Source organism: Schistocerca americana, chromosome 1, assembly GCF_021461395.2.
Source record: "Schistocerca americana isolate TAMUIC-IGC-003095 chromosome 1, iqSchAmer2.1, whole genome shotgun sequence".
Classification (NCBI taxonomy): Eukaryota; Metazoa; Arthropoda; class Insecta; order Orthoptera; family Acrididae; genus Schistocerca; species Schistocerca americana.
Window position 1 is genome coordinate 773,546,468 of NC_060119.1, and position 14,576 is coordinate 773,561,043.

At 42.0% G+C, this 14,576-nt stretch overlaps 1 protein-coding gene across 1 annotated transcript in view; it reads left to right on the plus strand.

The window, feature by feature from the left end:
• The first annotated feature begins 276 nt into the window (after window positions 1-276).
• Window positions 277-14,576, plus strand: part of LOC124594120 (complement factor D-like) — a 47,463-nt gene continuing 33,163 nt past the window's right edge. Inside the window, exon 1 of the mRNA XM_047132480.1 lies at window positions 277-325. Within this exon, the coding sequence (XP_046988436.1) occupies window positions 277-325 (49 nt within the window). The remainder of the gene's footprint in view (window positions 326-14,576) is intronic.

The window sequence follows — 14,576 nt, forward strand, 5'->3', positions numbered from 1 at the left end:
TTTCATCATCTTTAAGCGATATAGTAGAGCTGCATGGCTGCAAGAAAATAACGGCTACAAGGAGTACAAAAGTGGAAGGCAGAGTAATCAGTAGATATTTTCAAGATAAACTATGGCAAATAAATGCAGAAATGATTTACGGAGTGTGCAAGTGATACGTTATCAGGAAGACGTGAAGTTAAGCAGAAGATAAGGTTGCCGAGGGAGACACCGAAATTATATATATATATAAGGGTAAGACAGCTGATGTATTGCCAGAGAGAGATTTTGACCAAAATGACGAGATTCTTGATAATTTGTATCTTCTTGAGAGCGACGGCCATAGGTAAGTGAGTTTAATGGATCACTTCCTGCTTCAGAATAAGGTTTATCTGAAATTGACGCTGAAATTTTTTGTTCAAGTTTTAAGTTGGGCTCCGATGATGGCAGTAGCTAAAACATGTTCTTGTAATACTGTAATACAAAAAAAATCTGTAAGCTCTCTAGGCAGGATTATTCGTGAAGTAGATTTATTTATTTCCTTTATTAATAACTTGTATGGTGCCCAGTGGCCCTATTTAGTATTTCCATTGTTCAAGTTAATTGACATTTCACTAGTGTCTGAACGATGGAGATAAAATTTGAATGACTGATATTTCTGGGGTAACATCCGACTACTTGTCGCGTGGTCGGAAGTCATTGTCAAAGGTGCTACTGAGCCTGTGACGTTTCCACAATTTTTTGAGCTACTATTGTTTGTTTACATTTCGAGGGTGCGAACGATACTTGTTTCTGAATATGTTAGTAAATGACTGCGTTGAGTGATACGCTGTTGTAGTATGAATGTACATCTGGGTGTAAAAATGGTTGGCTATGGAAACTCAACTGCCTTTGCTGGTGTGGGCGAAATCATGCTGCCCCGTTTCACAAGGCTTCACGACTTTCTGTGCAAAGCAATAACAACATCACGGTAGTGAAGTGACTGGCGCGAATGGTTAAAATACCGCTCCACAGCAACTCACATCTGAGCGTGTGAAACTTTCGGTATTGTCAGGATTATTTATTTATTTATTTATTTATTTATGCATTTATTTTACCTGGCAAGATTAGGGCCTTCAGGCCCTCTCTTACACCTAACCAGGCATACTCAGATTCAACAAATTTCAGTGTCTACAGAAAATTAGGACATATAACATGTTATACAGTATTAATGTTAAAGAAAAAAAATAGAGATTATAAAAGTAGTACAATGATAATTATAACAATCAAAAAATAATTATAACAATCAAGAATAATAAAAATAATAATGATAATGATAATAATAATAATAATAATGACTATGTATATAAAAGTAAACATATTTTTCTTATATGAGTGTCAGTCCTATTGCTAGTTGGGAATTTTCTCGTTATATTCTTGCAGCTTGTAAGTTATTCTCATCAAGCAGAGACATAAGACGATGGAATGGGGTGAAAGAGATATAGAAGAGGTAGATAGGTTAGAGGAAGAGAAATAGAATGGTAAAATTCGAAGCTGTGATGGAGAGGAGAAAGAAAAAGATGAGGGGGGGGGGGGGGGGGGGCACAACAATGGTGGCTATACCGTCCCTAATATGTAAGTCTTAAGTTCCCTCTTGAATGTTGAGTGGTTTTGGATAAGACGCAGATCACAGGGGAGCGCGTTCCATAGTCGTATGGCTGAGATGGAGAAAGACACGGAGAAAGATTTTGTTTTATGTAAAGGTACAGCCAAGATGCTAGACGTATCCGATCTGGTATTGCGGTTGTGGAATGATGATAGGTGTTTAATGTGAGAAGATAAGTATTGGGGGCACCAGTGGCTAAGAAATCGATGAAGTAAGCACATCGTGTGGAGATCGCGTGCCTTATGTGGGCGTATCCAACCTAGCTGGGAGTATGAAGGACTGATATGATCATACAACCGTATGTTGCATACGTATCTAACACAAGCATTCATCACTAGCTCGAGGCATCTCGAATTTTCACTATTTGTGCCATGTTGAACTACATCACAGTAGTAAAGATTAGGCAAGACTAGTGTTTGGACTAATTTTTGTTTAACATGGGATGGAAATATTTTTCTAAACTTTTGAATTGCATGTAGGGAGGAGAGCGATTTCCGGCAAGCTGTGACTGTTTGTTCTTCCCAGTTTAGGTGTTCATCCAAGATTATTCCAAGGTCTTTTACTGTTTTTTGGTATGGTAGTTGGGTACCATTGAGGAGTATTTGAGGGACTGTTTCGCGAAAGTACCGACTGATTAACTTTGGATGAGATATAAGTATGACCTGGGATTTCTTGGGGTTTAGTTTCAGACCTAGGTTCTGTGCCCATCGAGAAACAGAGCAAAGATCTGCGTTCATACTCGCTACTGCGTCAGCAATGTTCTTGGGGCTTGCACTTATGTACAGTTGGATGTCGTCGGCATATAGATGGTAGTTGCAGGAGTGAATCACTGAAGAAATATCATTAATGTACAGTGAGAAGAGTAATGGGCCAAGGACGGAGCCTTGGGGAACTCCAGAGCGCACGTGTTTCCATGATGACTTTTCCGACCCACAAATGACTTGTTGACTTCTGTTTTTGAGGTAGCTGTCGAACCAGTGTATTGCGCTGTTTGAGAAATTCAACTGCTTCATTTTAATTAGTAATATATCAAAGTCAACTGTATCAAAAGCCTTGCTAAAGTCAAGCAGTGTTAGGATGGTAGCTTCACGTCTGTCCATAGCATGTTTAATGTCATCAGTTACTTTGATTAATGCAGTTGCTGTACTATGGTGCTTTCGAAAACCTGACTGATATTTGTCGTGGATGTTATGAGTTTTGAGGTAATCTGTCAGCTGTTCATGGACGATGTGTTCTAGGGCTTTAGATATTGCAGGAAGTATGCTGATCGGCCTGTAGTCACCTGGCGACTTAGGGTTGTCAGTCTTGGGTATAGGTTGAATTAAGCTTTGCTTCCACTCAGTAGGATATGTACTACTGACAAGAGACAGGTTGAAGATGTCTGTGATAACTGGAGTAATAGTGTTTACGACGTTCTTAATCATGCCAATGCTCACTCCATCATTTCCTACTGCCTCGGAAGAGATTCTCATAATTGCCTTGTGTACTGTGCCGGTAGTGACATGTTTTAGGAAAAACTTGTCTCTCGAGAGATTGATATCTTGGGGCTGGTAATTTGTCGCTGCGTGGCAGTTTACGGCTGTTGAGAAGAAATCGTTTAATTCTTCTGCAGACGCTTGATAAACAGCGTCAGATCTTCGCTTCCCTATACCGAAACTGCGCAGCTTTTTCCACAGTGCGGCAGGTTTTGATATGCCGCATACGACAGAGCGGGCATGTCTGATTTTGGCATTCCTCACGCTTTGCTTGGTTCTATTTCGGAGTTTCCTATAAGCTTCGTACGCCTCGGGAGTTGGGTTACGCTTGAAGGCCCTATGTGCAGCATCACGTTCATTCATTAACTGGCGTAATGCAGTGGTGAGCCACGGAGCGGGAGCTCTCTTTACCTTGACAGTGCGTTGAGGAGCATGTTTATCATACAGTGCAATAATTTTGCGACATAATTCCCGAATTTTTCCGTCTAAAGTCGGTTCATTGCTTATATCATGCCAAGGGATGTCTGAGCAATCCTTTTGAAGAGCGTCATGGTTAACATTTTTTAGGTTTCTGTAGGTTACCAGGTGAGATTTTTCTTTGGTAGTATGTACTGAGTAATTTAAGAAAATCACGTCATGAGCAGAGAGTCCTGGAGCGGATGTCTGATTGGCGCGAATTATTTTATCTGGTCGCTTTGTTGCTATTATATCTATGAGTGTATGGCTGTGTGGCGTGTGATGAGTTGGGTCCAGTGGTGCTAAACTCATATCATTGGAGTGGAACAGTCTCCTAAGTTTTTCTGCAGAGGGAGATTTTAACTGTAAGTCGATGTTTGTGTCGCCCATAATGATTATGTGTTCATACAGTGTCACGAGCGAGGACAGGGCAGACTGAAAGGAGGACATAGCACCGACGTTTGGAGGTTTATAGATTACTCCAATTAGCAGTTTCTGATTTGATGTATTTATTTCGAAAAACAAGAACTCTGCTTCTCCTTCGCCCTTTGCATCCGATGTGCATAGTATAGTAGGTCTCAGATCAGAGCGAATATAGGCACCCACACCACCCCCGCGTCGTGTTTCACGATCTGCCCTTAGGAGAGAGTAACCAGTGATTCGGATAGCGTCGGAAGAAATGTTTGGTTTCAACCAAGTTTCAGAGACGAGGATAATATGGAACAGCGATTGGCAGAACAGGTCACAGAACTCGTCGAAGTGAGCCGTTAGCGACTGAGCGTTCGCGTGGGCCACAAAGAGCCCGCCGCCGGAACCGGTCCGTCCCATTGTGGCCGCCTGTAGGACCGAGCGCGCTCCGTCTACCTGCTGGCCGGAAGAGGGACAAAAGCTGGATTTCGCGGGGGAAGACATATTTACAGGTGTGTCCAAGGTCGTGACTGACTCAAGCGTCTGTGGGCTAAAGGTGAAAGAGGCTGGTGGTATCGGAGAAGGGAGCGAAAAGAAAGATGGAAAGTGGCAGTAGTGGTTACGATAAAGATAATAGTAGTAGTAGTGGTAGTGACGAGGATGAAAATAACAGATATAGAAAGGCGGTTTTAAGGAGATTCCTGTTAATGGAGAATGTTAATTCCCGTTTGACTGACAATATGAATATAAATGAGCACTTATGATAGGCAACTAAAGAAGCAATATTTATGTGAAACAATTGACTGATTTTAAATAGAGTACTTATGGTACATATAGAAATAACGAAGCAATATTTACGTAAAAAAAAATGAAAAGAAAGAATAAAAATTAACTTATATTAGACAGAGTAAAATATGAGACTTACAAAATGCTTAAAAAGAGGATTCAGACACTAAGAGGATCATTGAAGCGAGGAACGTAAATAGTATAAGGAGCATTGAGATGAAAACGAGGCAGATGGGAAAAAGGAGGTAAGCTATTAATCTTCCGCCCACATATTGGCAAAGGTGCTTAGAGTACCCTGCAGAAGTTTCGCTGGGAAGCCCTTATACATCCTCCACACTCTCCCGATCTATCGCCATGAGATTTTCACATTTTTGAAACCTTGGGAGACGAGGTGCACGCGTGCGTCAGTCATGGTTCCGTAGGCAATCGAAAACTGTTTCCATTCAGGCAATGACCGGTTTAACTCACAATAAGAGAAATAAATTAACAGTTGCGACGATTATAATTTTGAAATAATAAACTGTTTACTTACTTTCTTTTTGGCCTGTCTCGCTTTCATTTGACTACCCCTTATACAAGTCAACAGAAAACTTGATTTGAAAGGCAGCAACAGGTGATTAGCTAGCATAATCACAGTTAAGAACGTCGGTAAGCGCCACAAAAGCACATACGAGAAATGTTTAATGTACTGCTGCTGATATTAAATAATTTCTCATTTTCATTGACGTCCTAGTGGAACTGAATTTGGGAAGAATTGCGATATTTGGAACTCGGTGACTTAAATGTGAAGTAATCCTACAGTTGTGTGATACCTGTAAAGGTATGTATGAAGGACCATAGAGTAGCAGGTAGAGACAGAGACAAGAAATTCTATCTTAGATCATTTGAGATGGGTTGGAACGCGATGGAGATGTGACGGAGGTAGTAATAATAACAGTTTAATATTTTGATGTTCATTGAGGCGAGTCCGCTGCTACGGTGTTTACTGTTATCTGATGTTCCGACGTAACGACAAGCGCTGGCACGAAGATCGAGAACAATACAGCAGAGAGGGCTGTGAGACGACGTCAGCCACTTGTACGCTGATTAGGACGTCACCTATACAGGAGTGGTTTCTACACGAAGGGAATAAAAGCTACACGCCGCATAGCCGCTGCCGCCCTAGCAGACCCGTACTAGAAGAGAGACACTAGGAACCGCGCATAAGAAGAGAAGCACTGGAAGAGCCGTGAATTGTCATCATAAAAAAAAGGCTCAAATGTCTCTGAGCACTATGGGACTTAACATCTGAGGTCATCAGTCCCCTAGAGCTTAGAACTACTTGAACCGAACTAACCTAAGAACGTCACACACATCCATGCCCGAGGCAGGATTCGAACCTGCGACCGTAGCGGCCGCGTGGTTCCAGACTGAAGCGCCTAGAACCGCTCGGCCACACCGGCCAGCAATTGTGATCCAATTGAACTTGTGATATAAATTTGCATGGGCATTGTATGTAGCGAAGGACATTGATTATTTGCATGTCGCCAACTGCTTGCAACCCAGAGTTAAGTATTGTCAATCTACTTTAGTGCAATGAAAACCAGTAATGTGAACTGCTTGAATTGTTGTTTAGATATCCAAGAAAGCAGCATCCTAGGCACCCTATATTACACGAGTGGGCAGGACACCACATTAGCAGGCCTGGTGGTGTATATGAGGCGTGAAGATATTATGGGATTGCTGTAAAGGAGGCAGAAATGCCGCTTACTCCTGTGGTACATTGTTTTCAGCTTCTGAAAATTATTCAATGCGGACTGCATCTGTCCTTATTTCCTTTATTCTTACTGCGATTGACAATTTCGCTCATAACAATTATCACGGGTCGTATTAAATGGAGGCAATACGCATCCCTTGTATTAGCTGAATCATCCCCTTAGAAAAATTAATGAATTACTGTGCTGGTAAACCCCTAGCGTTATTTGATTTTCAACAGCTGAGCAGAACTGAACGTACTCAGACACTTCTCTCTTTACTTATTCCGATCAACACTAAACTCATGCCGGCCGGTGTGACCGAGCGGTTATAAGCGCTACAGTCTGGAACCACGCGACCCCTACGGTTGCAGGTTCGAATCCTGCCTTGGGCATGTATGTGTGTGATGTCCTTAGGTTAGTTAGGTTTAAGTAGTTCTAATTTCTAGGGGACTGATGACCTCAGAAGTTAAGTCCCACGGTGCTCAGAGCCATTTGAACCATTTGAATGACTTTGCTACGTTATTTGATTTTCAAACAGTTGAGCAAAACTGAAGGTACTGAGACACTTCTCTCTTCACTTACTCTGATCAACACTAAACTGACACACAATATTTTTAGCGCAACGCGACCTGACTTTCAATAATCCCTACAAAAGAATGGCCCTGACTAACAATAACCTATTCTTTTCATGAATCACTTACCTCACAAAAATCTTCGTTACCCGAACTACTGCAATACAGCGAGCGCCAATAGTGCCAGCTAAATAAAAGATTCTAACTACTGAAGGCACTAACTACTGATAGGCATAGTTAGCAAAAGAAAGATTTTGATAGAGAACAAACAATGTATTTACCTTAATAATGTTCAAAAGTCATCATATATATATATATATATATATATATATATATATATATATATATATATATATATATATCAGTTCATGATATCCAGTATCACAAATTTACTCTTTCTGATGGACACACGTCCAGATCGTCCGCTCTCAAAATTCTGCCATCTCTCTCCCAACATCCACCACTGCTGGCAGCTCACCTTCAACTGCACAACGCTACGCGCTGTTCACATCCAACTGCCCAACACTTCAATAGCGAATATTCCAACAATGCCAACCAGCCACAGACTGCACACAGCACAGCCCGTGATTTTCAGTCAGAGCGCTACGTGACGTTACCAACATAAAAACCTAGACAGCCTACTTACATAGCAATCAGTCAAATCTTAAACATAGTAAGAAGTCCGGCCTTATTTCACACAAATTTATCGATATCATGTTACGCTGAGGTGGAAAAGACCAATATCTAATAATATGGCTCTTGGGTCTAAGCACTTGGGCACGTAACACCTGAAGTCACCAGTCCACTAGACTTAGAACTACTTAATCCTAACTTACCTAAGGACATCACACACATCCATGCCCGAGGCAGGATTCGAACCTGCGACCGTAGCAGCAGCATGGTTTCGGACTGAAATGCCTAGAACCACTTGGCCACAGCGGCCGCCCTCGTAATATCTCTGACCGCTTTTTCCTGTCGTAGCGCAGCAACTCGACGTTGCATGGACTCAACAAGACGCTGGAAGTTCCCATCAGAAATACCTGGCCACGCTGCCTCTATGACCATCCCCAATTGTGAAAGTATTGGCAGTGCACGGATTGTTCACCAACTAACCTCTAGATTATCTTCCATAAAAGTTCGATGGGATATATATCGGATGATCTGGATGCCCATATCATTCTCTCGAATTGTTCAGAATGTCCTTTTAACCGATGACATGGTCCACTGCCATCCATAAAATTTCCATCGTTATTTGGGAACTTGAAATCCAGGAATAGCTGCAATTGCTCTCCAACTAGCTTTACATTAACATTTCCAGTCACTGATCGGTTCAGTTGGACGAGAGGTCCAGTCCATTCCATTAAGAAGAGTCCACACCATTATGGAGCCATCAGCAGCTTTCAAAGTGCCTTGTTGAAAACTTAGGTTCATGCATTCGTGTGGTTTGAGTCACACTCGAATACTACCATCAGATATTACCAGCTGAAATAGGATTCACCTACAATGCAATGTTTTTCCAGTCGTCTAGGATCCAACCGTTACGGTCACGTGTCCAGTAGCCGCAGGCGATGTCATGCAATTAGCAGGGGTACTCGAGTCGGTAGTATGCTCCCATAGCCCATTAACGGCAAATGTAGCCATACTGTCCTGACGGATAGATTCGTTGTACCTCGCACTTTGATACATACAGTTGTTTCACGCTGTGCTGCTGGTTTGGTAGCACTGACGACTCTACATAAACACCGAGCGTCTCGGTCGTTAAGTGTAGAACGTTGGTCATTAAGTTGATCTCGGTATACTGAATTCCGTAAAGATTTCTGAAATTTAATGTCGCATGCGTCGAGCTCCAACCACCATTCTGTTATCAGTGTGTCTTAATTCCCGTCGTACGGCCAAAATGACGTCGGAAGCCTTTTCACATGAATCGCGTGAGTACAGATGACATCACCGCCAATGCACTGATGTTATATATCTCGTGTACTTGATAGTACCCGCATCTGTACGTGTTCATATATCTATATCAGGACTTTTGTCACCTCAGTGTATGCCACACAACTCTATCTGTGCATATTTAGATATCGTCCACCGTCAACGTGAATACGAATGCTGATGACATAGTCGTCATAAAATTGAAATCACTAACACCGTTGGCTCGGATGAACGCCACCATTTTCAAAATCATACAAAAGAGTGCAGAAAATTAGTGCTTCCGAAATTTTTAAGTGAATGCTCTGAAAGATTTTTTAATTAAAACTAATTTTATTTATCGCAATGATATACCAGTTTGTAGAAACCATCAGTGCAGTGTGTTTGACTTTGTTGGCGGAGCCACAGTCTTACCTCTGCTTGCACCGCTTCATAACTATGAACGTGGAGTTCTCGAAGGTATTCTTTAAGGTTTGGAAATAGATGAAAATCGGATTGGACCATGTCGGTACTTCATGGAGGATGATCGATGACAGTGAACCCAAGGCAGATGTTGCCTAACTCGTGTGTGGTCTGGACTCGTCATGCCGATAGGGAGGGTTTGTTTTATTTTAAAAGCCGCAAGACCTTTCACATCAAAATTTCAGAGGCTTAATTTTCAATTAACAATTACCATTGCACACAGCATACATGTATGGCAGCACAATGTTTAACGTAGGCTTGCGGCTACGGAGTTAGCGTCATCAGGATGTTCTGTTAAAGTACGCAGACATACCAAGGCAATGTACATATACGAAGCGTACGGATGTTTTTCTACACGTGGGCTGTAGAGTGAGAAGACTAGTTTAATTTCACTTCCTGGCAAGAAAAGTGAAAGACACAAAAAGCAAGCTCCGATGCAAATGTAACTCCGCACGTGAAAACACCATTGGCGGGTATGTAAATGATTTAAGTTGTAATTTTCTGTGACAGGTAGAACGCCCACCGTAGTGTATTAGTGTTGATCATGTTTAGTGTTGTTATTGGGCATGGTGGGAAGTATGAGGCGTGAACAGCAACTGCTGTTAAGAGATCACAGTGAAAGGGGCGCAGATGCCGCGTACTCTTGTGATACAGTGTTATCAGGCCCTGAAAAGGCCCTCGTTGTGGGCCTACGTATCGTGCAATATCCAGATACATGGTTCATTCGCGTGTGACAGTGGCCCGATATTGGACAGCTTGGGAATGTAACGGCGAGCACACTCTTTGTCAAGGTTATGGTTGAACTCGTTTGACCACCATAATGGCCGTATTCCACACCAGGTACATAGTAATCCCTTCAAAGCCGCCCACGCCATCCAAGAACAAGTGATACACTCTTACAATATTCCGTGTCATCTACACCATTAGCCGGAGACTAGCTGCAGCCAGGTTACGGGGTTGCTGCCCCACTCGTAGTAGGCCGACGTTAACAACGCAGCACAAACGGTTCCGATTTGAGTTGTACCATAACCGGGAAGCGTGCACTGCTGATGAATGTCATCGCATTGGGTTCAGCGATGCACAGCAGTTCTGAATTAGCAGGATGACCTTTGACCTTTGTCAGCGAATAGGCTATGAAGTATGTTTTCGAAATGCAAAACGGTGTTACCCAATGCAGTTGGGGAGCCATCGGGTATGACTTCAGGTCACAGCTGGTAGTGACTGCGGAAACTCTGATGGCACAACAGCATGCACATATACAGATGGCGGTAGCATCGCGTACACAAGGTACGTGGTGTCTCTCCGCAGTGCCTTATGATTGTTAGCCGCGTGTACCGTATGCCGCAGTGAATATACCGAAATGAAACTCAGTGAAATATAAGTTATTAATTTAATGAATATTCATTTTTACTTACAAATTTTCACATTAAATGTTGAAGGTGTCCCCCCTGTTGTTGAATACACAATTCAGTTCGTCTAATCATGTTTCCAAACACAAGCTGTAACATTTCCACTGTGACAGAAGCAGTGAAAGTGGATATTGCAGTTTTCAATTTATCGATGGATTTAGGACGGTTTTTATAGACAGTTGCTTTCGCCGCACCCCAGAATAAAAAGTCAGGCGATCGGGGAGGCCAAAGTCCCTGTGAAATTATGCGATTACCAAAAACTTCAGCAAGCAGTGACATAGAAACGCGAGCTGTATGCGCGGTTGCATCATATTGTTGAAAATAACCGATCAGTATTTCACTTAACACAATTTCCTCTATGAAAGGGTAGAGAATATCACTACAATATCGTTGTGCGTTTATTGTTTCGTTGAACAATATGGAACCCATAATTCGACGCCTCGAAATTGCAATCCAAACTCCTTTTTTCACAGAATGAAGTGGTTCTTCATGAATACACAATCGATTTGCAGTAGTCCACATAGAAGAATTTTGCGAGTTCATGTACCCGGATAAATGAAACCACGCCTCATCAGTGAAAAACGTTCGCCGGCCGCGTTGGTCTAGTGGTTCTAGGCGCTCAGTCCGTAACCGCGCGACTGCTACGGTCGCAGGTTCGAATCCTGCCTCGGGCAAGGATGTGTGTGATGTCCTTAGGTTAGTTAGGATTAAGTAGTTCTAAGTTCTAGGGGACTGATGACCACAGATGTTAAGTCCCATAGTGCTCAGAGCCATTTGAACCAAGTGAAAAACGTTCCGTTGAGAATATCCCTTCCATTTTGTTGAACGAAATTTTGGAACCAATGAACAATAATGCAGTCTCTTGCCATGATCAGTATTTTTCAGTCCTTGCACCACTGTCACTTTGTATGGGAAAAGTTCTAATTTTTTCCTTGTAGTTGTGTGGGCCGCTCCGACACTAACATCGATTTCGTGGGCGAGTTTTCTTACTGACTTGTTCGGACTCATAGACATTTCATCGGAAATATCGAGTAAATTATCCTCAGACAAAACGCTAGAACGACCACCTCTCGGTCGATCTGTCACTGAACCCGAACTTCGAAATTTGTTAATCAAATCTCACACATTATCGCGATATGGGAGTGTTGTCTCCAGGAAAAGTCAATCAAATGTTTGACGAACTGAAACCGTGTATTTATCGCCAGCTTTCAACACTTGTTCGACTAAAAACACACGTTCTTCAATGGTTAGGATTTTAACAGTGACGAAAACGAAACAGACGAACAAAGAACTAAACTTAAACGTTCACGTCAACATAAAACGACACACGCCAACGATGCTACTGACGCTGGCTGAGGTAAACGAAACAGTGGAATGTTGGGAGAGTCCACTTGAAGGGAAGTAACCCAGGCAGGCGAACAATCATACGCCAAGCGCAGCCAACAATCTTACGGCACTGCGGAGAGACCTTTTGAACACCCCGCAGTGCACTGGCATAGCTGTCATTTGTACTCGGGTCATTCGTGTGGAAAGGTTTCCGACGTGATTATGCCTGGACGACTGGAATTGACGGACTTGGAACTTGAATTCGTAGTAGGAGTTAGATAAATAGGACATTCCATTTAGGAATGGGTAGCTTTGGAAATGAAATAGTGCAGGCAGCAGAGCACCAAGTGGGTAAAAAGACGAGGACTAGTAGAAATCCTTGGGTAACATAAGAGATATTGAATTTAACTGATGAAAGGAAGAAGTATAAAAATGCAGTAAATGAAAGAAGCAACAACGAATACTAACATCTCAAAAATGAGATCGACAGGAAGTGCAAAATAGCTAAGCAGGGATGGCTACAGGACAAATAAAAGGATGCAGAGGCATATATTACTAGGGGTACTGCCTACAGGAAAATTAGAGAGACCGTTGGAGAAAACCACTTGTATGAATATCAAGAGCTCAGATAGAAAACCAGTTCTAAGCAAAGAAGGGAAGGCCGAAACGTGGAAGGAGTATATAGAGGGTCTATACAAGGGCTATGTAATTGGAAATATTATAGAAATGGAAGAGGACGTAGATGAAGATGAAATGAGAGATATTATACTGCATAAAGAGTTTGACAGAGCACTAAAAGACGTAACTAGAAACAAGATCCCAAGATTAGACAACATTCCATTACGACTACTGATAGCCTTGGGAGAGCCACCACTGACAAAACTCTACTATCTGGTGAACAAGATATATCAGACAGGCGAAATGCAGACTTCAAGAAGAATATAATAATTCCAATTCTAAAGAAAGTATTGTTGACAGGTGTGAAAATTACCAAACTATCAGTTTAATAAATCACGACTGCAAAATACTAACATGAATTATTTACAGGTGAATGGAAAAACTGATAGAAGCCGACCTCGGGGAAGGTCAGTTTGGATTCCTTAGAAATGTTGGAACACGTGAGTCGATACTGACCCTACGACTTATCTTAGAAGATAGATTAAGGAAAGGTAAACCTACGTTTCTAGCATTTGTACACTTAGAGAAGGCTTTTGACAAAGTTGACAGAAATACTCTCTCCCAAATTTTGAAGGTGGCAGGGATCAAATGCAGGGTGTGGAAAGCTATTTACAATGTTTAATGAGACCAGATGGCAGTTATAAGAGTCGAGGAGCACGAAATCAAGGAATTGTTGAGAAGGGAGTAAGGCAGAGTTGTAACCCATCTGCGATGTTATTCAATCTGTATATCGAACAAGCAGTAAAGGCAACAAAAGAAAAACTTGGAGAAGGGATTATAATCTATGCAGAAGGCATGAAAACTTCGAGGTTTGCCGACGACATTGTAATTGTGTCAGAGACAGCATAGGACTTTGAAGAGCAGTTGAACGGAATGGATAGTGTCTTGAAAGGAGGTTATGAAATGAACATCAACAAAAGCAAAACGAGGATAATGAAATGTAGTCGAATTAAATCAGGTGATGCTGAGGGAATTAGATCTGGAAATGAGAGACTTAAAGTAGTAGATGAGTTTTGCTATTTGGTGAGCAAAATAACTGATGGTGCTCGAAATAGAGAGGATATAAAACGTAGACTGGCAATGTCAAGGAAAGCGTTTCCGAAGAAGGAAAATAACAGTTATCATCGAATATAGATTTAAGTGTCATGAAGTCTTTTCTGGAAGTATTTGTATGGAGTGTGGCCACGTATGGAAGTGAAACATGGACGATAATACTTTGGACAAGAAGAGAATAGAAGCTTTCGAAATGTGGTGCTACAGAAGAATGCTGAAGATTAGATGGGTAGATCACTTAACTAATAAGGAGGTACTGAACAGAATTGAGGAGGAGAGAAATTTGTGGCACAACCTGACTAGAAAAAGGGATTGGTTGGTAGGGCACGTTCCGAGGCATCAAGGGAAGCGCGGAGGGTAAAAATCGTAGAGGGAGACCAAAGAATGAATACACTAAACAGATTCAGAAGGATTTAGGTTGTAGTAGTTATTCGGAGATGAAGAAGCTTGCTCAGGATAGAGTAGCATGGAGAGCTGTAATAAAGGAGTCTCTGGACTGAAGACCACAACAACAACAACACGGATGAAAAATGGTGTCAGCACCTAATTACTGGGTGTTTTTAAAGTTGCTGGTGTTTTACAGATGGAGGATATACACGTGCAACTTACAATTATCTTGCGTACGTTGTAGAGGGTAGAATCACTGTCCTTAAGCACATAGTAGA